At 36.7% G+C, this 27,131-nt stretch overlaps 1 protein-coding gene across 1 annotated transcript in view; it reads right to left on the bottom strand.

Annotated features, from left to right (window-relative positions):
• The window catches only part of DOCK5 (dedicator of cytokinesis 5), a 238,954-nt gene that overhangs the window by 93,212 nt on the left and 118,611 nt on the right, over positions 1–27,131 (bottom strand). Inside the window, exons 10-15 of the mRNA XM_051974162.1 lie at positions 26,334–26,463; positions 23,324–23,396; positions 18,212–18,354; positions 6,970–7,095; positions 4,693–4,817; positions 3–101 (exon numbers count right to left, since the gene is read on the bottom strand). Of these exons, the coding sequence (XP_051830122.1) occupies positions 3–101; positions 4,693–4,817; positions 6,970–7,095; positions 18,212–18,354; positions 23,324–23,396; positions 26,334–26,463 (696 nt within the window). The remainder of the gene's footprint in view (positions 1–2; positions 102–4,692; positions 4,818–6,969; positions 7,096–18,211; positions 18,355–23,323; positions 23,397–26,333; positions 26,464–27,131) is intronic.

Here is a 27,131-nt window from a genome sequence, read left to right on the forward strand (position 1 = left end):
ACCTTCACTGTTTCATACCAGCAGGGCTGCTTGACTTGGTAGTAGACAACAGACTTGTATTCTGAAATCCCTTCATAGCCAGCACCTGGATGAATAGCTTTCTTTGGATATAGAAAAAAAAAAAAGAGGAATAAAAGATCCACAAAGGAAACATCCATCTACCATAGTCATTTTTCCTTCCTCCTCCATGTGACCACCATGCTTCCCTCAATACCATTTTGCACGAAAGTCTGTGATAGGCACAAAAGCACTACTCTACTACTTTTTCTGAGGAGCTAACCCTGTTTGCCTCAGTTTTCTTATCTGTAAAATGAGTGGAGAAGGAAATGGCAAACAACTCCAATATTTTTTGCCAAGAAAACCCCAAACGGGATCACAAAAAGATGGACACAAGTGGTGAGCAACAACCAAAAAAAAACAAAAAAAAACAAAACGCAAATATGGCAGCATAAAAAAATTACACATTTGTTTAATCTTTCTAGTTTTTTTTTTTTTCCTTCTTTCCCCTTCTTTTTACTCTTAGTGCTGAGAAAAGCAGTGGTGGTTGAATATCTTTCCTGGGACTTGATTCTCTGAATTAGTGCCTACTCCTCCCAAAAGGCTATTTTAGGAATAACCCAGACATGCTTCACTTCACTTTCTCTCTGGCCACCTCCACAACTTCCTTAGGAACAGCCTAGTTACTTTTTACTTTTCACTCCCTGCGCCTCCTCTCTCGCCCCCTCCAACTCCTACAGTTTTGGAACCATGAACCAAGATTAGGTCAGTTTTGCCATTGTTCCTGGATGGGGTGTGTCAATTTACTTCTCTATGATCCAGATCATCATCCCTTTAACTTTTTAGACTAAAACTTCCCTCACTGGCTTCCATTGCCTTATATGTACTGTTTTTTTCCATTAGAAAGTAAGTTCCCAGAGGGCACCCTGGTGTGTGTGAGGAATTTGTATCCCCAGTGCTTGGCACATAAGTGCAAAATAAATGTGTTATTTAGTTTGTTATTTTTAATAAATAAAAATAAATTATTTGTTATTCATTTTATCAGATGTAGAGATACAGTTCTATAAAAGATCATGGAAAAGAAGATATGATTCTTGTTCAGATTATCCTGAGTCTTTTTCTCCCTTGGGATTACACAAAGCCCCTATGATTCAGTTTCCTCTTCCATAAAATGGAAATACAGTATTTACAGTAGAATGTTTTTGGTTATATCTTTGTATCTCCAGAGTCTGGCATAATTCCTGATACAAAACAGGAACTTAATAAATGTTTTGGTTAGGCTTGGTTGGGCTAGTGACCAAGATTACTACTACTAGTAATGTTTACTTATAATTACAAATACTACTAGTACTACTACCACCACCACTATCATTATCACTATTACCATCATTACTACTACTACTACTACTACTACTATTACTACTACTACTATAGAACATTTACATAATGTTCAAAGGTTTGTAATGGGCTTTATGTCATTATTTCATTTGTTCCTCATTACAATCTGGGGAAATAGGACTTATTATTACACCAATTATACCAATTTTGCAGGCTAAAATAGTTTAAATGACTTGACCAGGGTTATATAAGCAGAATTCAAACTCAGATCTTCTCAACAATTAATCCAACACTCTATCCACTACGGCTTTCTCTCCAATTGATTCTCCAAAAACATCTTAAATATACCAGATGCAAAATGGGTCTCATCATCTATCTTCTGTAAACCACTGAGGGCATCAGTGAACCAAGTTCTTATCCTTGATTCCTCACTCTCTCTCAACTTCTATATTTAACTATTTGCCAAATCTTGCCATTTCTGCCTCCAGGACATCTCTCACTTGTACCCTATAATCTCTACTCTTTACAGCCACCCCACTAGACTGGGACTTGTCGTCCTTCACCTGACCTATTGAAAGATCCTGCTCTCATTAGTCTTTTAGTCTAGTTTCTTACCACTCCAATCCATTCTACCTCAGCTTCCAAACAGATATTCCCAAAATTGCACATATGAAGGACCTCGTCAAGTCTTTGCTCAGAAAATTCCAGTGGCAACTTTTGGTCACATGTAAAATGTCGCCTTTGGTTTGACCTTTAAAACCCTCCCCAGCCTGGCTTCAGGCAACCTTTCTCTGATTATCGGATACGACTGACCTTCTATTCCTTAGTCAAACATGACATTGCAATTCCCCATCCCCAAGTTCTGGTGTAAGCTGACCCCTATGATTGAATTGGGCTCCCTTCTCTTTGCCTCATAGAATCCCTAACTTCCTTCAAATCTCAGCACAAATATCACCTCCTCTAGCAAGCCTTGTTTGATCCCTTTAACTGCTAGTGCTTCCTTCTATTCTAGAAAATCAAATGATACAAAGTTGTATGTGTTTTATTTATTTTCATTTATTTTTGTATATTTTATTTATATTTTTATATATTATATATTTATATTTCATTCATCATTTATATTCCTCTTTTAAAAATCTACATGTTGTCCTTCCCTCTGGTAGTATGGCACACAGGACATAGCACATAGTAGGAACTTAATGCTTATTACAGAGAACTTACTTTACAGATTTCCAAGGCTTAAATGAAGTAATATAAATAAAATGCTATATATGTCCGTTATTATTACCATTACTACTATTTTTAAATCATGAAAGACATTGCATTGCATTGTATGAGACACATGGTACTGGTAGAGTTGTCTCGGAATAAGAGTAAGGACACTGATTTACCATGACCTTGTTGTGTGAAATTGGCAAAGTAAGTCACTTAACTTCTGAAAATTAGGTTCTTCATTTCTAAAATGGGACATTTGGATGAGAGGATATGTTTCCTTTCAGCTCTCAAGTTTGATGAGGGGAAAATACCTTAGGCTCTATTTGTCCAAGGGAATCCAAGTGTAGAAAATGTTATTTACAATAAAAAAAAACAACAACCAAATAATGTTCCCAGTGATCTGCCCTCAAGGACTTGAGGAATTTGACATGTTTGAAAATGATCCATTAGCTTGAAAAAATAGAATTCAAGTTGAAACATGAAACTACGGTGCTTGGCCCATGTCTCTGACAGGAAATGATACTTCTTTCAGTGTTATTGCAGACAACATCACGAAGCCAGGAATTTTAGCATTGCAGGGGACAGTTGTAAAGAGCCAACAGACTCATAAAACAACAATGACAAACAATGATGATTTCATGCTATAGAAATCATCATAGTTTGTCACTGTTGTCTTATGATTCCTATAGCATGCTAGGTATTGTGCTAAGTTTTGGGTTTTTTTTTTTTTTTTTACAACTATTCTCTCCTTTGATATTCACAATACCCCCGGGAGTTGGTTCTTATTATTATCCCCATTTTACAGATGAGGAAACAGAAGCAAATAGAGATTAAGTGATTTGCCCAAGCACAAGCAAGCCTAAAGACCCATCATGGAATCTATCATACTGGCTTCTTAAGTGGTCTCCAACCGGTTTTTTTTTAATATTTTCTCCATTCCAAAAACATAAGTCTCAATATATCACTCCCCTATTTAAAAAAGAAACTTTAATAGCTTCCCATTGCCCCCAAGATAAAGTTTAAAATTTCTCAACTTGGCTCATACCCATCTTTCCAGAAATATTATAGATTATGCCCTTTCACTCATTTTATGCTGGATCCAGATTGGGATAATATCACAAAATCATAGCCTTTTTACAATTGGAAGAGAACTCGGTGAACACTTAGACCAAGCCATAGCTGAAAAAAGAATCAGTCCCACAACAGAGCAGACAAGAACCTTTCTGTTATTTACCTGAGGAGGAGCTTACTTCCTCCTGGCAGTGTGACATGGTGGAAAGAACCTTGAATCTGAAGTCAGAAGAACCATTTGGAGATCTGACTCTCTGCCACCTGTTACTTGGGTGAGTTATCAAACCCCTCAGTTTCTTCCTCTATCAAATGAGGCGGTGGTTTTAATTATGCTTTGAGATCTCTAGTTTGAGATCCGTGAGATTCCCAATGTCCACTCCAAAATGTTGCCATTTAAACTTGCAGACCTTGATGATCCCTTCCAGTTCCAGACTGATGCTATCATACTATGATTCTTTGGACACCTCTGATTAGTAGATAGCTGGGTGGTGCAGTGGATAGAGAACTGGGTCGGGAGCCAAGCTTAGAGTCAGAAAGACTCATGTCCTTGAGTTCAAAAATGGCCTCTAGAACACTTACTAGCTGGGTGACCCTGGACAAGTAATTCAATTTGCCTCAGTTTCCTCATCAGTAAAACAAGATGGAGAAGGAAATATTTAACCATTCCAGTATCTCTACTAAGAAAATCCTAAATGGGTTCATGGAGAGTTGGACATGACTGAAATAATTGAACATTTAATCGTTAGAAAGTTTATTTGCTTTTGCTATTGTTTAATGTGGAATTAGCACTAATTAGGGATCCAAAAGAACAAAAGGTCAAGAATATCAAGGGAATTAATGACAAAAAATACAAAGGAAGGTGGTTTAATAATACCAAGTCAAAAACTCTATTATAAAGAGGCAATCATCAAAACCACTTGGTACTGGCTAAGAAATAGAGTAGTCGATCAGAGGAATAGAGTAGATATACACTACACAATAATCAAGGTCTACAGCAATCTAATCACCAATCAGGGGAAAACCTGTGCAATCTCACAGTGGGTAGGTGCATCTCTGAGCAGAACAACCTACCTCAAGCAACGTGCCATCCTCATCATACACGGAAACGGTCACCTCGACATTCTTCGGTGTCTTCTTTTTCCCTTTGTCAAACTCACCGTGGATCAGAGTGACATAGATGTCATTCCGAACATCCCCTACAACATGGAAATGAGGAATGAGTCTCTCAGGACCGAGAGGGGGAACTCAGAAAGTGAGAGCAGGGGACCTTTTGTCCTTTTATTCCATGTGTTTAGAAAATACCTAGCACATAATAAACATTTAGTAATTGTTTGCTGATTGACCCACAAATCAAAATCATTTGTCTCCTTGGACTTTATTAGTAATCTTTGGCTGATTTAAGACATGCAGCACATTTGGTTACAATTATAAGAAACGGTCTTTTTTTCTACTGCTGCGAACCACGGGTGGTATGGCATCTCATTTTTGCGTGATGCTAGAGTTACTTTATTCTCCCCAATAAGCCTTGCCGCTGAAAGCCCAGAGTATTTTATTTCATCCTAAAGCAGCTTGATTCAATTTTCTGCCATCTCCAGAGAAATTCTCTCTTGTGTGTTTTGGAAATAAGACCAAGATTTTGGGAGGCAGGATTCCTTCTGTGGTTGGCACGCTGATAGTCACCACCACCCAGATCGGAGTGAGATGTTGAAGTCTGGAGGCAGTTGGGAACGGGTATATTTGAATTTAAACCGAAATAGCTAGAGTGGTGGTCTGGGAAAAAAGCATTTTAACACGATTGGGCAAACATCTTTCGAACATCGTCCAGTTTTTCAGAGGCCACCCAGCCTGGAGATGGGGATGAAGCAGAAGACATTTGAGGATTCCTCCCTACCCATATCTTTATAGATATAGCAGTATTTACTCTGCCCAAAGTTTCAATCAGATCCATATCAGATCTCTGTCTTCCCGGAGAAAAAAGAACTATCTTCCATCATAAAAATAATCAGTTGACAGAACGCTCATTGGAAGGATCTCAGTTGCTATCTAATGCAACTCATATCCCATAAATAAATCCTATTTGCTGGATATTCAGTAAATTATCCAATCTTGGCTTGAACTCAAATAAGAGGGAATCTTCCTAACACAGGACACTTTACTGCTGGCCACAGTAAATTCTCAGAAAGCCATCTCCACAACATGAAGGATTCCTATGTCTTTTTCCAACCAATAACTCCAATCTTAGTCTTGCCCTCTGAGCTCAAGCAGATTGAAATCTCTATTTAATCTGTCTTTTCTAGGCAATTTATGACTCAAAGTTTATTGCATATTAGGTTTTAATTCTTCCTTGTCAAGTCTAACTCAATGATCTACTTTTCTATTTCTTTTTAAACCAGTGCCAAAGAAACTTGATGATTATGACTTTACATTTTAGTTTTATTTTTTTTTTTACTTTGATTTTTTATTTTATTGTTGTTTCCTTTGACATCCTGGATTTTTTATTTCTCCAAATTGTTACTATTTTGTCAACTTATTTCTGGGATTGATTGATTGACATAACTCTAAATTTACAGAGTAATCTTGGTTTTTTGGTCATCTTAATTATGTTGGCATGGCCCAGCAATGAGCATTGAATATATCTCATCAGTTATTTAAGTTGTTTTATTTCCTTAAGGAGCATTTTGTAATTTGTAATTACAGGTACTTTGACAGAATGATTCCTATATATTTTAAATATTTTACCATTATTTTGAATAGGATTTCCTTTTGATTATTTTTTTAAATTATTACTGCTATCTGGAAATATTGTTGAGTTTATAGGATCAATCAGAAGTCTACAACTTTACTGAAGCTACTGACGCAATGATTTTTTTAGCTGATTCCCTAGAACTTTCTAAGTAAGTTATCATGACATCAGTAAGTAGGATTTCAGTGCTATGGCTAACATTTCTAGACCCACAGACATCCCTTCAGATATTTGGAGATATTCATAAAATCTCCTTTTAACCTTACATTGCAGCAACACAAACACTTCTTCTATATACCTAGGAATATGTTTGTACAGAAAGAATCAAGGGAGGAGTCATTGGGGAGAGAAATTCTGGAATTTTAGATCACTAAAAATTTGTTTTCAAATTTACTAATGGAAAAAGACAGATTTTTTTAGAGCCTGAAAATCCTGGTTTCTAAGAAATCTGAATGTTTGGAAGTTATTTAAGTTCTAATGCCCTCAGAGGGAGCAGTTATAAATAGGGAAGAATTTCAATTCTTCTAGCTAGCATTCCTATGACTTCATCAAATTAATTCAACCAATAATGGGAATGGAGTCATTGTTGAGCCTGAATTACTTACCTGGAAGGATGATTTCAGGGAAACCCATTTTTCGAGCTATGGCTGTGCTCCTGTCAACCAAGTGTGAGAAATCTTTCTGCACTTGTGTGAGGTCACCAGGGAGCAGCTTCAAAGAAACCCAAAGACCTAGAAGAAAATGAGTGAACAAATTATAAGCACCAAAAAGGACTAAATTTGAAACAATTGTGTCTGGAGAGGTAGAAGGGCATAATGTAAAGAGTATTGGATATAGAGTAACAAGACCCAACTTTGATTTCCTTCTCTGCTGTTTACTACTTGTGTGACATTGAACAAATCACTGAACATTCATATTCATGAACATCAATTTCTAATATGTCAAAGGAGTGGGTCAGACTAAACGATCTAGGAGGTTCTTTCCAGATCTAAATGATATACGTACTCAGTCTAAAGATCATAAACTTGTCTAAGTCAATCAGACCTCTGTCTTTCTGGAGGAAACAAATTACTCCAATATTTTTGTCAAGAAACCCCAAGAGTTGGAAAGGACTGAAAAATGACTGAACAATAATAACAACAATATAGTTGGAAATCTAGGATTGCTAGTTTGCCTTTCTTAACTTTTTATTTTTTATTGATTCCCTTGATTCTTGATCCTTTGTTCTTCCAGATGAATTTCTTTTTCTAACTCTATAAAAACAATTCTCTGGAAGTTTGATTGGTATGGTACTGAATAAATATATTAATTTAGGTAAGATTGTCATTTTTATTATATGTCTTGACCTACTCATAAGCAATATTTCTCCACTTCTTTAAATCTGTCTTTATTTGTGTAAAAAGTGTTTTGTAATTGTGTTCACATAATCCCTGAGTTTGTCTTAGCAGGTAGACTCCCGGTTATTTTGCATTACTTGCAATTATTTTAAATAGAATTTCTCTATCCCTTCCTGCTGGACTTTATTGTTTTATTAGTATAGGTAGTAAATAGAAATATTGGTAATTTATATGGGCTTATTTTATATTCTGCAACTTTGAAGAAGTGTTAATTGTTTTAATTAGTTTTTTAGTTGATTCTTGAGGGTTCTCTAAGTATGTCATCATATGATTTGCAGTTTTTGTTTCCTCATGGTTTATTTTTATTCCTTCAATGGCTTTTCCTTATCTTACTGCTATAAGAAACATTTCTAGTACAATACTGAATATTATTGATGATAACAAACATCCTTTTTTCACTTCTGATTTTAGTGGGAAGGATTCAAGTTTATCCCAATTACAAATAATGCTTGTTCATAGTGATGATGATGTGCGTATGTGTATCTATTATGTTATCCACTGTGTTTAATAGGAATAGGTATTGTATTTCCCCATAGGATTTTTCTGCATCTATTGATAAAATTATTTGATTTTTACTGTTATGGTTATTCATATGGTTAATTAGGCTCATGGTTTTTGATATATTTCTATAATCTCCTTGCTAGTATTTCAATGAAAAATTTTGCATCAATATTTATTAATGAAATTTATCTATAGCTTTCTTTTTGTTTTTGGTATCAAAACCAAATTTGTGTCATAGAAGGAATTTGGCAGGACTCTTTTTTTTTTTTTTTACCTATTTTTTCCCCAAATGGTTTATATACTATTGGGATTTATTGTTCTTTAAATGTTTGATAGAATTTATTTGTAAAGCCAGTTAGTCTTGGGGATTTTTTCTTAGGGAGTTCATTGATGGCTTTTAAAATTTCCTTTTCTAAGGTAGGGTTATTTAAATATTCTATTATCCTCTTCTGTTATTCTGAGCTATTTACTTTTTAAATATATTGTCAATTTATAAATTTTAAAATGAAATTTAATAATTTTAAAAATAAATATTTATCCATTTTATTTAAGGGATTTGTTTTTTTATAAGCATAAAACAAAATAACTCCTACTTGCTTTAATTTCATCAGATGGATGGTACATCACCTTTTTCAGTTTTGATACTAGTAATTGGTTTCCTTTTTAAAATCAAATTCACCAATAATTTAAGTATTTTATTGGTGTTTTCTTTTTTTTAATACAACAAGCTCCTTGTTTTAGTTATTAGTTCAGTTTTTATTTAAGCTTTCAATTTTACTCATTTCTTTTTTGGTTTTAAGAAATTATATCTCAGTATTTGAGGATTTTTATTTTATTTTTTCTAGGGGATTTTTTTGGTTGTATACTTAATTTATTGATCTTTTACCCCCTCTCTTTTATTGATTTAAAGATATACATTCCCTCTTAAATACTGTTTTGATTACATCTCACAAATTTTGCAATGCTGTCTCATTGCTGTCTTTCTCTTAAATAAAATTATCATTTCCTATGAATTGTTCTTTGATTAGTTTCTAATTATCCTTTAATTTAGGCTTCTACGGCCCTTTTACTAAATGTAATTTTATTGTATTATAGTTTGAAAAAAGGTGTGTTTAATACTTCTGCTTCTCTGCCCTAATATAAGGTTTTAATTTTTGTGAAGGTGCCCATTTACAGATGAGAAAAAGCATAATCTTTCCTATTCCCATTATTTTCTTCAGCTGAAGCATAATAAATTTTGCTCCAGCCCCTCATCTTAATTCTGTGTGCATCTCTATTTCTTGTAAGCAACAGATTTGATTCTTGTTTCTAATCCAATCTACATTTACTTCCATTTTATGGATGAGTTGATCTCATTCACATTTATAGTTATAATTACTAATGGTGCATTTCCCTCAACTCTATTTTATTTTGCTTATTCTCTCTTTTTATCTTCTGCCTCCTCTACTTTGCTTCTTTTATCCACCCTCTTTCTTGTGTTAACATCTCACTTTTTCACTTATCCATTCCCCCTTCTTGTTGGGAAAGAGATTTACATTATTAATTGACTATGTGCATGTATTTTCCCTCTTTAGGAATCCCAATTTAGATGTTGGTGACATTTAAGTATTGACCACCTTCATCCTCATTTTTCCCTACTACAAGAGTTTTTCCTTGTGTACTTCTTTTATATCAGATAATTTCTTGAATTTTTTTTTTTTTTTTTTTTTTTTGCTGAGGCAAATAGGGTTAAGTGACTTGCCCAAGGTCACACAACTAGAAAGTATTAAGTGTCTAAGATCAGATTTGAACTCAGGTCCTCTTGACTTCAGGGCTGGTACTCTAGTCTCTGAGCCACCTAGCTGCTTCTCTCCCAATCTTTTTCTTCTTTTAGTCTTTTCCCAGGGTACCTGTCTTTCTAATCTCATTTTAAAAATATCATTCCAACATAATGACTTACTTCAATATTCTCTATGTAAAATCTTTCTAACTTCCCTAATAATGACAAAAATCTTAGGAAAAATGAATATCATCTTCCCATATAGAAAGGTAAACAATTTAACCTCATTGAGTCCTTTGTAGTTTTTTTGTTATGTTTAACTTTTTATGTTTCTTGAGTCTTGCACTTGAAAAATCAAATTTTGCATTCAGCTCTAGTCTTTTTATTAGAAATGCTTAAAAGTTCTCTATGTTATTAAATATAAATCTTTTCCTTTGAAGGATTATATTCAGTTTTTCTGGGTAGCTTATTTTTGGTTTTAATCCCAGATCCTTTGCCTTCTGGAATATCATATCTCAACATCTATCCCTTTAATGTGGTAGTTGCTAAATCTTGTGTTATCCTCGCTGGGGCTCCAGGATATTTGAATGGTTTCTTTCTGGCTCTTGAAGCATTTTCTCTTTGACCTGGGAACTCTGGAATTTGGCTACAATATTCCTTGGAGTTTTCATTTCGGGATCTCTTTCAGGTGGTGATTGGTAGATTCTTTCAATTTCTATTTTACCCTCTAATTCTAAGACATCAGAGCAGTTTTTCTTGACAAGTTCTGCAAACATATATCTAGATTTTTTCTTTAATCGTGTCCCCTTGATCTAGTTTCTTGGTCAGTTGTTTTTCCTATATGATATTTTATATTTTCTTTTTCTCCTCATTCCTTTGACCTTATTCTTTTATTCTTTGATGTCTCATAAAGTCATTAGCTTCTACAAGTTCAATTCTAATTCTTAAGGAATTATTTTCATTGGTGAGTTTTTGTACCCTTTTCCCCATTTGACCAATTCTGCTTTTTAAAAGATTTGTCTTCATCAGTTTTAGCTTTTTTCATTTAGATAGTTCTTTTAAAATAATTTTTGTGTGTGCTTCTTTTATCAAGCTATCAATTTTATTTTCATAATTTTCTTCTTTTGCTTTCATTTCTTTAATCAACATTTCCTCTACCAATATTCTTTGATTTTTAAAATAATTTTTTAGCTCTTCTATGGATTCTTGTTGGGTTTGTGTCCAATTCACTTTTTTTCCCCTGTAAGGCTTGCTTGTAGTTATTTTGACTTCTGAGTTTTTGTTTGTTTTTATCTTCCTTGTTACCACAGAAGTTTTTAATGGTCAGGTTCTTTGTTATTACTGTTGTTTATTCATCTCACCACCTTATTTCTTGATTTTGAGTTTTAAGTTTATGTTGTATTTCATTCCTAAGAGGTTTGTGTATGTGGGGGTATCAATTGGGGAATAAGAGAAGGAAAGGCATTGTCTCAAACTTTAGACTTTTTCACACTGCTGTTTTCAGAGCAAGTTCTGGGGGTCTGAAAGTTTTTACAGTGCTTCATAGGCTGCTGTCTTTCTTGATTAGTGTCTTAGTCCTTAGCCAGAAAGGGTGTCTGACACCTTGGAATTACAATTGATTCTACTCTTTAGGGTCCCTCCTTTCTTTTAAAGTTTTTTACTTAAAATAAATAATACATTTATTCATTTATTTTTAATTAAAACTTTTTATTTTCAAAATATATGCATGAATAATTTTCAACATTTACCCTTACAAAACTTGTATTCTAAGTTTTTTCCTATCTTCCCCTAGATGGTAAATATCCAAATATGTTAAACATTCACAATTCTTCTATACATATTTCTATAAATATCATGCTGCACAAGAAAAATCAGATCAAAAAGGAAAAAAAAAATAGAAAAAAACAAAATGCAAGCAAAAACAACAAAAAGAGTGAAAATACTATGTTGTGATCCACTCTCTGATCCCACAGTCCTCTCTGAGTACAGCTGGTTCTCTTCATCACAAGACCATTGCAACTGGTCTGAATCACCTCATTGTTGAAGAAAGCCATATCCATCAGAATTGATCATCATATAATCTTGCTGTTGTCCTGCATAATGATCTCCTGGTTCTGCTCATTTCACTCAGCATCAGTTCACATAAATCTCCCCAGGCCTCTCTGAAATCATCCTGCTGATCATTTCTTACAGAACAATAATATTCCATAACATTCATATACCAGAACTTATTCAGCCATTCTCCAACTGATGAGCATCCACTCAGTTTCCATTTTATTGCCATTATAAAAAGGGCTGCCACAACCGTTTTTGCACATGTGGATCTCTTTCTCTCCTTTATCTCTTTGGGATACAGTTTGATAGTTCTTTGGGCATAGTTCCAAATTGCTATCCCAGTTTTCCCACTGCTTCTCTAACATTCATCATTACCTTTTCCTGTCATCTTAGCCAATCTGAGAGGTGTGTAGTGATATTTCAGAATTGTCTTAATTTGCATTTCTCTGATCAATAGTGATTTAGAGCAGCTTTTCAGATGATTAGAAATGGTTTAAATTTTTCATCTGAAAATTGCCTGTTCATATCCTTTGAACATTTATTAGTTGGAGAATAGCTTGAATTCTTATAAATTTCAGTCAATTTTGTATATATATTTAGAAATGAAGTCTTTATCAGAACCCTTGAAAGTAAAATTTCTCCCCAGTTTATTGCTCCTCTTCTAATCTTGTCTGCATTGATTTTGTTTGTACAAAACCCTTTTAACTTAAGAATCAAAATTGTACATTTTGTATTCAATAATGTATTCCACTTCTTCTTTGGCCACATATTCCTTCTTTCTCCACAGATCTGAGAGATAAAGTATCCTTTCTAACTTACTTACAATATTATTCTTTATGTCTAAATCATGTACCCATTTAAACCTTATCTTGGTTTGTAGGATGTTGGATATTGGTTCAGTGCCTAGGTTCTTCCATACTATTTTCCAATTTTCTCAGCAGTTTTTGTCAGACATGAGTTCTTACCCCCAAAGCTGGGGTCTTTGGGTTTGTCAAACACTAGATTTCTATAGTCATCGACTATTTTTCCAATTGGTTAGATTTAACTATTTGTGTGAAAAAAGTGTTTTGTAATTGTATTCCTATAGTTCCTGACTTTGCCTTGGCAGGCAGACTCCCAAATGTTTTATCGTATCTACAGTTATTTTAAATGGAATTTCCCTTTGTATCTCTTCCATTTGGATTTTGTTGGCAATATATAAAAATGCTGATGATTTATGTGGATTTATTTTGTATTCTGCAACTTTGCTAAGTTGTGAATTGTTTCTAGTAGTTTTTAGTGAATTCTCTAAGCATACCATCATATCATCTGCAGAGTGATAATTTGGTTTCCTCATTACCTAATCTAATTCCTTTAATCTCTTTTTCTTCTCTTATTGCCAAAGCTAACATTTCTAAAACAATATTGAATAATAATGGTGTCAGTGGGCAACCTTCTTTCACCCCTGATCTCTTTGAGAATGATTCTAGCTTATCCTCATTACATATAATGCTTCCCTATAAAAACACCTCTTACTTTTGTTTATTAATTCAATAGTTTTATTACTTTCAACTTTATTAATCTCCCCTTTTATTTTCAGAATTTCAAATTTGGTATTTAATTGGGGCATTTTAATTTGTTCTTTTTCTAGTTTTTTTAGTTGAATGAATGCTTAATTCATTGATGTTCTCTTTCTCTATTTTATGCAAGTAAGCATCTAAAGATATAAAACTTCCCATAAGAATTGCTTTGGCTGCATCCCATAAATTTTGGTATGTGTTCTCATTATTATCATTTTCTTGGATGAAATTATTAATTATGTCTATGATTTATTGTTTCATTCACTAATTCTTAATTAATTAAATTATTTAGTTTTCAATTAAGTTTTGGTTTATTATCTCCTGGCCTTTTATTACATGTGATTTTAATTGCATTATGATCTGAAAAAAACTGCATTTACTATTTCTGCCTTTCTGCATTTGGTTTTGAGGGTTTTATGCACTAATCCATTGTCAATTTTTGTATAGATTCCATGTACTGCTGAGGAAAAAAGTATATTCCTTTCTGTCTACATTCAATTTTCTCCAAAGGTCTATCATATCTAACTTTTCTAGAATTCCATTTACCTCCTTAACTTCTTTCTTATTTATTTTGTAGTTCACGGTTGTGATCCCTCACTAGTATAGTTTTGCTGTCTAACTCTTCTTGCAGCTCTCTTAATTTCTCTTCTAGGAATTTGGATGCTATACTACTTGGTGCATATGTTTAATAATGATGTTACTTCATTATCTATAGTACCCTTTAGCAAGACGTAGTTTCTTTTTTTCTTTAATTAGATCTATTTGCTTTTGCTTATCTGAAATTAGAATCATTACCCCTGCTTTTTTTTTTTTAACTTCAGCTGAAGCATAATAGATTCTGCTCCAGCTTTTTACCTTTACTCTGAACGTATCAATCTGCTTTAAATTTGTTTCTTGTAAACAGCATAATTTAGGATTCTGGTTTTTAATTCAGTCTGCTATCCTCTTCCATTTTATGGGAGAGTTCACCCCATTTATATTCATAGTTAAAACGACTAATTCTGTATTTTCTGCCATCTTGTTTTCCTCATGTTATACTTTTCTTTTTTCCTCCTTTCCCTCCTCCCCAGTATTTTGCTTCTGATCATCATCTCCCTCAATCTTCCCTCCTCTAGGCTTCTCCCCTTTTCTTATCCCTTTTCCCTTCTACTTCTGTTCTCCCTTCTATTAATTTCCCCCTTTCCTTTCCCCTTTCTCCTCCTACTTCCCTAAAGGGTGATACAAGTTTTTCTGTGATGCTAAGTTTGTCTGATATTCTCTCTTTGAGCCAAATCTTAGGAGAGTAAAATTCACACAATGCTCACCCCTCCCTCCCTTCTTTCTCTCAATTGCAATAGGTCTTTTTTGCTTCTTCATAAGATATAATTTACCCCCATTTTAACTCCATTTTCCTCTTCTTCCAATAGAATCACTATTCTCCCTCTAATTTCTTTTTTATATTATCACAATAAAATCAAATTATACCTTCACCCTTTAAGTATACCCATAACAGAGATATAGATCTCAAGAGTTAAACATACCATTTTCGCATCATAGGGATATAAGCTTTTAAACTTTTTTAAGTTATTTTTTTCTTTTCTTTTTACCTCTTTATGCTTCTCTTGAGTTCTGTATTTGAAGATCAAGTTTTCTGTTCAGCTCTAGTCTTTTCTTCAGAAATGAATGAAATTCAACTGTTTCATTGAATGTCTATCTTTTCCCCTGAAAGATGCTTAATTTTGCTGAGTAGTTGATTCTTGGTTGCAATCAAGTTCCTTTGCTTTCTGGAATATCAGATTCTAGGCTCTTCAATTCTTTAAAGTGAAAGCTGCTAAATTCTAGGTAATCCTAATTGTGGCAACTCAATATTTGAATTGTTTCTTTCTGGCTGCTTGCAATATTTTTTACTTAATCTGATAATTCTGAAAGTTGGCTATGATTTTCCTTGTTGTTTTCATTTTGGAGTCTCTTTCAGGAGATGATCAGAGAATTCTTTAAATTTTACCCTCTGGTTCTAGGACATCTGGGCAGTTTTCCTTGATGATTTCCTGAAAGAGGATGTCTAGGCTCTTTTTTTCATCATGGTTTTCAGGAAGTCCAATTACCTCTCCTAGATCTATTTTCCAGATCATTTGTTTTTCCAATGAGATATTTTATATTTTCTTCTTCTTCTTCTTTTTTTTTTTTCATTTTTGGTTTTGTTTGACTGACTTTTGAAGACTTATTGAGTCATTCACTTCCATTTGTTGGATACTAATTTTTAGTGAATTTTTTTCTTCAGTTAGCTTTTTTATTTTCCTTTGTATTTGGCTAATTGAACTATTAAGTAAGGTGTTTTGCTCATTGGATTTTTTTCCATTTCACAAACTCTGTTTTTCAATGAATTGTTTTTTTTCCCCAAATCTATTTTGTAATGAGATTTATACTTTTTCCATTTCATCAAATCTATTTTCTAAGGAGTTATGTGATTTTTCCATCTCATTAAATCTATTTTTACGGAATTTTCTTCAGATCATTTCTGTTTCCTTTTCCAAACTCTCTTGCAAAGTTCTCATTTCCTCCCCTTTTTCTTCTAACTTTATTTTAAGATCCTTTTTGAATTCTTCCAAGAGAACCTTGTGAGATGGGGATCAACTCATATCACTCTTTGGGGCTTCATCTGGAGATGATTTTCCTTTAGGATCCTCAGGGTTTGGGATCTGTTCTTCTCTTTCTCCACAAAAGCTATCTATGGTTAGAATTCTTTTTGTTTTTTGCTCATTTTTTTTAAAGATTGAGTTCTGTTCTTAGTCAAAGGGGAGATTTCCCCAAGCTTCCTCTACAGGCAACAGTAGCTTTAGGCTGCCCTGGATCAGTGCTGCTGATTTTCCTCCAGTGCTGGGTGGGTGTGGCCAGGTCCTACATCATTCTGGGGTTCAAAGGCTCACTATTTGCCTTTTATTTTTGCATTGGATGTCAGATAGAGTTTAGCTAAGGGCTTTCTCTACTCTGCCATCTTGGCTTCCTTAAATAAACTTTATAAAATAAAGTTAGAGGTAGAAGATTTTTGAAAGAAATCTACTTGGAACACAATATTTGGGCAGTGAAAGCAAATCATGAGTAGAGTACACCTCCAGTGATTTCTTTTGGAAAGATACATCCAGCAAAGGAAGCAGTACTGGACAGCATAAAGGATGAGTTCATCATGAGTTTAGGAAGATTTCTATTTTAATTCTAAATGAGACTTGCTAACTAGATTTTCAGTGGTTTCTATCTATTGTAGATATTCCAAGTGCTCTAAATTTTGGAGCAAAGTCCTAGGTGCCTCACCCTAGTTATGGCTCTGTTTTGAGATTCAGGATTTCCAAAAAGGGAGATCACTCTCCCTCCTGTCTTACAGATCCATAAATGTATATGGTCAAACATAGGGAACAATCAGAAAGTTATGGGTTCATATCCTTCCTGGGATATCAGTTATGTGATATGAAAAAAGTCACTTACTCTGGATCTCAGTTTCTTCATTTGTAAAGTAGATTTCATTAGTTATTTTTGTACTGCTCATCGCTTGGCTGATTCACATTAAACTCATGCTTCATTAACATCCCAAGATCTTTTTCAGAATAACTGCTGTTTAACTCTGTTTCTCTCTTTTTGTATTTGGGAAGTTAAATTTATTGTCAACTTTAAAATATAAGATCAATCAAGCTTATGCTTGCCTCCGTTTTGAGCATATCAATGGCCCCAGTCCCCTCAATTTTTGGACTGAACGATCCTCTTGTAGGCATCGGCACAGATATTTCAGAATAAGTAATTTTGTCAGGTTAGGGACTCTTCCTGTTGTTGTAGATCACAACTTATCTTTCAGAATACTCATGGGGTAACAGATATTTAGTTCAATTATATTTTACATATGAGGAAACTGAGACTTTTTTTTTTTTTTTTGGACAAGGAATCTTGTTCAGGTATTAAGTAAGTACCTAAAGTGAGATTTGACCTGGTCTTTCTAATTCCATGTACACTAATTCTAATTCTAATTCTAATTCTCTCTACCACATTGTCCCTCAGAGATTTGAGAGATGGCCTTTGAGGGCTGTAATGGCTAACAACATTCTGCTGGGTAGCCAATCTGGTAAAACCCTCTCCAGTCTTAGCTGGAGTGAGCTCTCTAGTTTAGTGGAAACTCCTAGAGGATGGGAATCAATGGCACATTCTTCAAGAAGCCAGGAGGGGCAGCTAGGTGACCCAAGACCCATTCAGAAAGTTGATGAGGTCAAAATGATTTTCATGATAATATTAAGATTTTAATTTCTAATCTAATAAATATCAAGAGTTATAAACCATATAAATAAATTGGGATCCAAAATAATTTTTCAGAGTATAAAGGGGTTCTATGAAAAAGTTTTGAGTTAATTCCTGAAGGTGAGAGGCTTTTAACTACCAATGGAATCTCATTTGCCATCAGGCATTTGCTAAGACATGAATAGTTATTATTCAGAATAACTTGTTCTTTGAAAAAAAAAAAAGTCAACGTATTAAAGAGGGACGGATCTGAGGTTGCAGTTCTGAAAGCACCATCCCCTTCCCACCCCACCCTGCCCAGTCTCCTACATTCTGGTACCTTGTCCTTTATGATTCACTTCCTTGGCTGCAATCACTTTATTTAGGACCGATGTGAGGGGCTCATTCTCCCCAATCACATGGGAGGTTATCAGCGGTGACATGATAAGTTGTCTCTGTCGGATGTAGGTTTCCATAGCAATCCTGAGAAACAGAACAACAAGGAGGGGAAGAAGTCAGGGAAGAATGACTCCAGAGTACGACCTGATCCAGACCTGGTTCCCCTGAGAACTTGTGGAAACACAAATGTGGTCACACCCATTCCCTCTCCCACCAAGGATACTCATCTTCTTGTAATTTCTTGTACACCCCCACCCCTTGAGGGGTCAACTTTGCAGAATTAACTGTTTTTTGCAATAACGCAGTGTTACAGGCAGAAACTGTTCAGAAAAGCCTGAATTCAGACTGAATTCAGAAAAACAAAGAATGAGGGTAGCAGAAGGAACCTTAGCACATAGAATACAGACCATCAGAGCTGGGGCTGTGGCAGTGGGCAGGTTAGGGGGAAAGATCCTTTTTGATCTAATTTTCTTGTGTAGCATGATAAATGTAGAAATATGAACAGAAGAACTGCACATGTTTAACATAGATTACTTGCTGTCTAGGGGAGGAAGTGGGAAAAGGAAGGGAGGAAAAAATTTGGAACACAAGGTTTTGCAAGGGTGAATGTTGAAACTAATCTTTGCATATATTTTGAAAATAAAAAGCTATTATTTAAAAATAAAGAAATGAAATAAAAAATTAGGAAATCATTAAAGGAGGAGGAATATTAAAAAATAGAATGTCAGATATCAAAAAGCTCTTAATACAAAAATGCTAATGATAGGAGGGAACTTAGAAACCAGAATACCAAAAATAGAATAGAGCATATTAGTGTTAGAGAAGGGACCTTAGGAAATAGAATATCAAAGGGGACAACAAAGGATGATGGGAACATTAGAGGTTAATATGTCTATTTTATAGACAAGGAAAACGGAACATAGAGGAGCTAAATGATTTGTCCCTGGACAAGTCAACAATCATTTATCCAGTGCTCACTAGGGACCATGCTAAGTAAAGTAGAACATGAAGAAGGGGACAACCAGCCCCGTTCAGGTAGCCTGGGCCTGAAGATGGCTTCAAACCAAAATCAGCTAAATGTGAACTCTATCTTTTGTCCATCATACCGTCTACATGGCCATCAAACTTAGAATACATTGCAGTTTGGAGGGCCCATAGGATGATCAAGGAAGCTGAATGTCAGATCTGGGAAGGATCTTAGAACACTGAATACTATGATCTTAGAATACAGAACATCAAAGTTAAGAGAGACCGTAAAGCATAGACTGTCAGAACTGAGAGGGAACTTAGATAGAATGCCAGAGCTGTAGAGAATCTAAAAATGCAGAACGCCAGAGCAGGGGGCAGACTTAGAACTTAGAACGCCTGTGTGTGGAATGGACATAAAAGAGATGCAGCCTCCCAACCCCTCCCCATTTTACAAAATTGGAAAACTGAGTCTCAGAGCATCAGAGGGACTTGTCCAAGGTCAGCCAGCTAGGAAGCAGCAGATAATCATGGGTTCTCTTGAGTTTGGAATGCTGTTCTCATATTCCCTGTATCCCTTACATGACAACCTTCCCCTCTCTCCTCCATCAGCTGCTACAATTGGGAACGGGACATCAACCCAGCTGGAAGAGCCTGCAAACAGCTTCACTTTAATTATCACGTCAGGCTGAAGAGCTAATAGGGCACTCAGAGATGCCCCTCTTCCCATTGGCCTCTAAGAGCCAGAGTGCCCTGGCCCATCAGCCCAATATGCTTTGACAGCTTCTGGCCTCCACCAGAGGCTTTGTTTTCCTGCCCGCCGACTGTCTTTGCAGGGCTCAAAGCTGAGGTCTGACTACAGAGGAAGAAACAAACCTTTGGGTATTCACAAAAATGTGCTCATCTCAAGCAGGCCCCGAGAACAAGGCCTTTTCAAAGCTTCCAGGGGCTGGCAGAAGCACCCAGAGACCCTCTCCCAGGCCAGCAGCCAGTAGGGCTTCTGTGGCGTGTTTTGAGGGCTGCTGCCAAAAATGTCAGCGGGTTAAATGCCAGAGACTGCAATTTGCCCAGTGAACAATTTGCAGTGGCCGCTGGGAGCAGAGCGAGCGGTAATCAGATTAGGGCCGAGCTCCCCAGAACTTCAATGGCTGCATTATGACACAGAGGAGAAAGTCATCCCCGCTGGAGAATGTCTGGCTCAGAACCAGGCAGGCAGAAAAACCAACACCGAGGCAAAGGGATGGTGGGGGCGTCGCTCCCCCACCTCACGGGTGAAAGCCGGGCTCCTGCAAGGGGTCCCTCCCAGAAATGAGACTGGGACTCCCGAGGTCATTCGGCTCATCCTCTCCTCTTAGGGACTCCACAGAAAGCCTTGGCTGCCCAAGCTCCCACAGGTAGCAAGAAACTGGGCCAGAAAACTTGAACGAACTGCCTTACACACAGAAGGTGCTTCATAAATGCTTATTAATGGATTGTGAAAGACAAAGAATTGAGCAACAAGTGGGAATTCTGAATCCAAATCCAATATTCAATTCCATTGGATTCAACAAAGCTATATTAAATGCTGCCACAGGCAGCCGGCTGGGCCCCGGGGTTTTAGCAGTATGTATTCTACCGGGGAGGGAGACGATACAATTGTAAAAGCTGTAAAGCGCTTAGCACAATATGTCTGCCTCCCTTCTAAATAAGCATCTTCTTCCTCCCTTCAAATCACACGAAACGTCATATACACGGCATCATGGGACCAAAAAATTGGAGCCAGAAAGGAATTGGAGAGTGGTCTAATCCAAAGCCCTCAATTTACAGATGAGGAAGCTGAGATGTCGGGAAGTTAAGATCACAGAGATTGTATCAGAGTGGGATTTGAACCCAGGTCCCTTGTCTTCAGAGTCAATACCCTTTGGTATTGTGGGGTCCTCCCTGGCTTAAAGAGTGGTTTTTGCTTCTGCCATTAGCAAATACTGTGCAGCTTTGAGCCCTGCAAAGACTGTGAAAAGACAGCCAGGACACGTATTCTTGTTCACTGGTGAAAGTTTGGCTTTGGAAAACTGGAAACTGCAAACTACACCATGGATTACTGTCTATAACCTTTTTACTTCCCTCATTCTCTGACCCCTAAGAGTGAAGATTCTCTCCTATAATTCTAGGGCAAATACCTGAATAAATGGATACTACTCATTAGTTAAAATGTCACATTATATCATATTAATTATATTATATCATACTATATTATCTTATGTGTAAACTGTTAGACTACATTATACTGTTGTTATATTATACTAAGTTAGGTTATACCATATTATATGGTTATATGATATTATACTATGTTATGTTATATTATGTTGTATCATGCTACACTATATCATGTTATATAATATCATACTAAATAATGTTATACTGTATTACATTATGTTATCTTATATATTCTTATAGTGTCTTATTCTCAGCAAGGAGCTAAGGCTGAAATCCACTCTGTGTGCCATTGTACCCATACATTATTAACCCATTATTCCCACACAAATTAACTGGGGAAGAATAACAAACAAATCTAGTGACATAAAACAAACTTTGCCAGTTGTCACACCATTAAAGGTGTTAAATATTGGACGGGAACTTTAGGGCAATTTCATGTTTTGCCCAATTTGTGATTCCCTCCATTGATTGTCTACAACTTGCTTGTATGTGGTTGCCTGCATATTATCTCTTCCCCTTTAGATTGGGAGCCCCTCAAGGGCAGGGACCATGTCATTGCTTCTCTTTGTATCTTCTGTATTTAGTGAGCACAATACTGGACACATAGTAGGTGCTTAATAGATGCTTATTGGCCTAATTCTCTGCCTTGAGGATGAATATTTAATTCTGTCTTTGTATCTCCTGTGCCTAGACCGGTGCCAAAAAGGTACTTTTGGCCAAAAAGACTTTCAACCCAGAGCTGCTTCCTCTATAAGACACAATTACTACCTTTGTTTTATAAGGAAGCTAAGATCAGTTAAAAACCTTCCCCAAGTACCTCGTACACATCAGGAGCATAATAACTGCTCATTGACTAACAATTAGCTCATCCTCTTCACAAAGAAGCAGGATCAGGATTGAGGAGACAACATAAATTACTTTTTGCATTTTCTAATTTAAGCATAACCTTCTGAGGATGCCGTGGATCCCTTTAGGAGCTTTGCAAAACCTATGGACCCTTTCTCAGACCCTTTTTTCCTTTTTTTGAACCAAGCTTATAGATTCCTCAGAATCTCTCCACGATCACCTAGGAAGGGGGAACCTTAAGAAGCCCTGGTTCCAAGTCTTTCCCACATTGCTACATCATTTTGAAGAGTGAGAGCCTTATATTATACTATTCAGCTATTTATTCATTTACCATTTTTACCACGGATTACAGAGATCCACCAAACCAGAGAGCTTTGCCCAGACTTGAGGACAGATAATGAGTGAATCCCCATCATCTGAACTCCTTTGCCTTTCTTTGTTCACACAGTGAGCGCTTAATAAATGCTTGTTGAAGAAGAGCTAAGAGAAGACCCCGCCTCCATTAGTTTGGAGAGGTGGAAGGTGCAGCCATGGGGAATGCTGCATAGATTTACAGATTTAGGGGATGTACTTATTAGTGTTGTTGACTTTTTACCTTTATAACTCATTTCACTCTGTTAAAAAAAAAAAAGAGCTTGTTAAATCAAGAGTTCTCTATGAAGAGGGAAGGGGAAGGAGACAGAAGAAGATATAAAGACAAAAAAATGAATTAAAGCACTTTGTAACATAATAAAGCAGGGTAGAAAATGACTTTCTTTGTTTCTATTCTCCAGAGGGAAATGTATTAAATGCATATTGACTGCCTGACTGGAAGACTTTGAGCAGAACTGACAGTCACTTCTCGGTGCTGCAGTAGACGGGATTTCAGTCTTGGGAAGACATTGGTTCGAATCTCCTGTGGGATCCCTTTCAACTCTGAGGAGATGTTTCCTATCTGGCCTGATTAAGGGCTGCCCACCTCCACGGAAGAAGCACAGGCCACCGGTTCAGTGACTGAAGGGCTAAGACAGGGCCCTTGTCGGGCCGGGAGCCGTGCCAAAGTACTTACTGCTGAAAGGGAATGAAATGTTGTTTTTCTTCATCGTCAACCTTCCCGTGTATGATATCGGTAATATCCATCACTAAGAAAGAGATAAGGGCAATTAGCGAGACTAATTGCTTCATGTCTCCATTAATACTGTGGAAAATGATCTCATCCATTCCCCTCCCCTCCTCCCAGACACACAACATCAGAGAGGAAAGATACTTGGCTTCAAGATTTCCCCTTTTGTTTCGTTAATAATGGGATTTGCAGCCATATTTTACAGTAAAGTATGGGGCAAGCCCTTTCTCACAGATTGATAGAGGCAGCGAGGTAGAATGGCAGAGAGTGCTGGCCCAGGGATTTAGGACCTGGACAGGTCACAACCTCAATTGCCTCAGTTTCTGAATTTCTCAAATGGGGAAGATAATAAAATCTAATGAATTATTACAAATAATTTTACAAATTTAAAATGATATAAGATGATATTATTATTATTATTAATGCTAGAAGCACAATCCTTTCAGTGTTTTGCTATCAGAAAGTTTGAGCTTCATAGTGTTACAGCATATTTGAAATGGAAGGGAAATATCTTTGGGTCTCAACCTCTGATTTCATTAGTGTAAGGAGCTCTCTCCATCAACATTGACTGACATCAGAGAATTGCCCGGGGCTTTGAGAGGTTAAGTGATTAGTTCCAAAGACACTATGGGTCACTAGCTCGACCCAAATCTAGTTCTGCCTCTGAGATCAAGTCTATCCAGCATGCTCTCTACTGCTTATACTATGATACCTCTAGAAAGGGAATGTGCTGGTCATCTTACCTATAAATCTCGTTGAAAAGATTTCATATTATCATCTATTTAGAGCTAGAAGGAGCTTCAAAGATCATCTGGTCCAACAGCCCTGATTTTACAGATGAGGAAACTCAGGCTTTGGGAAAATAATTAAGTGGCTTGCCCAAGATCACATAAATAGAAGAGCTGGTGGCAGGATTTGAAATAGAAACTCAAAATAAATGAATTAGACAAAACTAAGAAGTTTCCTCTAGTTATTAGGAAACCCAATGGCCCAAATGGAATATTTTAAGCAAAAGCTTTTCAGGTGCCATACTGAAGGCTCCCACCATTATACCACCATCTTCTTAGTTGACTAATCTTACTCTGCAGCAGACTGCAGACATCCTGAAGCACCTGCCCCTTCTCCCACCAATGTCTCCTTCCATGGAACACTTGTGTGAGTCCAGCTGCCTGATCACAATGAACAATGGAAGCAAACACTTGGGGCTTCAAACTGTACGTGACCAGGACAATGGAGCAGCAGATGCTGTCTCATTAAGCGCTAGAGCAGCGAGTCAGCACGAGGTACTCGTCAACACGAGCTGAGTGCCGGGTCAGGCATTTTGTGGAGGTAGGATCTCGTGAAATCATCTATGACAAGGAACATTCTTGGAAGCAATATTAATAGGGAAGTCTATCAATGATAATTGATGAATGAAATCAGTGTTCTCTGATCAAGGAAATCTGTCGCGCACAAAAATGAAATCAGCTTCTTAAAATGTAGAATTAGATGTTGAAAAATCCCCTAAACAGAATGTGTGCATCATATATATGGATATGGACATATATATATATATGGATAAATACAACTATAGTGTGTGTGTGTATATCTATATCTATATCTATATCACACACATATATATATATGCTCATCATATATCTCAAGCATATATGATTTATAATATATATACAAGTTCAGATTTCACATATATGCACATGTTCCTTAGATGTCCATACATGTAGGTATTTTCCTTGTATGTGTGTGTATATAAGTCAGTCTGTCTCTCTATCTATACCATTTTAAGACAAAAAAATGCCCACTGAAGAACTAATAACTGACTACAGGAAACTGAGCTGAGAAAATAGGCTGCCTTGTCAATAGTCCAGTTAACTGCTTATTATTTACATAAACTCAGATCAATTTGTTCCATAACTAAAGAATTAAACAATTATGAAACATGCATACAGTCATTACTAATATACAAGGGATATATCTGTTGTATAGTATCAAGACCTATCTTGGACAAGCCATCTTACCTTTTGGTCTGAGTTTCTTCACATGTAAGAATAAAAGGGACTGAGTTGTGCAGAGTGAAGAAAAGAGAAAGAGAAAGTCCATATGGAAAATGACTACAACATTGTGAATGGATAGAACAATCACAAATAACCGAGGCAAAGCTGCAAAAGTATAATGACCATGCTTGGTCCCAAAAGAGAGATATGTCAAGACACTTCCTCCTTTTTCAAAAGTGGGGGGCAATGGGTGTGGAATGTTGCTATTTTCCCACATGTAATGTTGCCCCCCATTTTTCCTGATGTGATGGTTAGTTATGTAAAATTTAAAAAATTCTTACTCGTTTTTATTTTCTCTGTGAGCTCTCAGGGAAGGAGTGGGAAAAAGGATACATAGGTAATGTAAAAACAAGCTCTTAATCAAAATTAATTTTTATATAAATGAGATATAAATACAAATTTATATTTATATAAATATAATCAATGGACTCGATGATCTCTGTGATCTCTAACTCTTCCTGCCATATCTACCTCTCGGGGCACACAGCAGAAAATAAAAGCTGATCTGATTTGACTGTGAGACCTCTTCTAACTCCAGAGCTACAAAAGACTGGGGAGAAACTTCAAGAGCACATGACAGTGAAGTCCTTGGGGACTCAGCTCTACTGGGAAGATGGGATAGAGCCTGGCCAGAAACAGGGAAAGAGGGGCGTTTCTGCCCTTCTCATTAGAGAAATGGACTGTGGGAGAGGGACAGTGTATTTACTGTCAGATTGGTTGGAATGTCTGCTAGCTTGGGTGAGTGACTTTGTTTCCACACTTTTTCTTTCTCTTTTCACTCTTTAGTATAAGGGAGGATTCCTGGGAATAACACACAGGAAGCAATGAGGACCGTCCCAAGTGGTTCCGCCAAGACCTGCGGCTGGAACCTTTCTGTCCCTTTCTTCCAGAGCCCAGCTTCATACCTGCCACCCCAAAAGGCCTGCGGAGGCCACAGGTGTGCTTCTTTCCCTCCTTCAGCTCCATGTGGCCCACCCGGACGATCTGGCACACGAGGCTGATCTTGGGCCGGATAAGGTCGGTGCTGCTGAGATCCTGGGGGACAGAGGAGATCTGGGTCAGGGCAGGAGGGGCAGAGGGGTCCAGCGACTTGGACTTTGGTTCTCTCCCTTCATCTTCCCCAACTGTGCCTCAGAAAGGCCCTGCTTAGAACCCTGGGACATAGCTTGGAAGTGCTGAGGGAGCTCCTGTGGGCCACATGGCTTCCCAGACTTCACTTTTCTTATCTGCTAAATGAGGTGTTTGGATGAAATGATCCCTGAGGTCCCACCCGGCCCCAGAGCTGGGATCCTTCTTTCAATTTCTCCCTCCAGATCATTTCTTCTTTCCGCGGCATGACGTTGCCTCTGCTTCTGAACTGAAATGAATGATTTCTTCCACACCTACTCCTCCCCCCGCCCCCCCCATAGAGAACCTGCTGGGACCAGAATGGAGAGCTTTATGCACACAATAAAAAGAATTTCCCACCCCTACTCCCTACTATCTCTCTACACAAAACCGAAATCACAGATAAAACCTGATTCTAGGAGCTCTAGTTATTAGGAAACCCAATTGCCCATTATATATGTCACAGTCCCCCAACGCATTCTCCCCCATGTTTCTTTATCTGGGATAGTTTTAGTTTTATTTGTTAAGTATAAGGAGGCAACTTGCCGTTGGATGTAGAAACTCTAGGTTTGGACACAGTCTCCATTTCCTACTGA

This window comes from Antechinus flavipes, chromosome 2 (genome assembly GCF_016432865.1).
Source record: "Antechinus flavipes isolate AdamAnt ecotype Samford, QLD, Australia chromosome 2, AdamAnt_v2, whole genome shotgun sequence".
Lineage (NCBI taxonomy): Eukaryota > Metazoa > Chordata > Mammalia > Dasyuromorphia > Dasyuridae > Antechinus > Antechinus flavipes.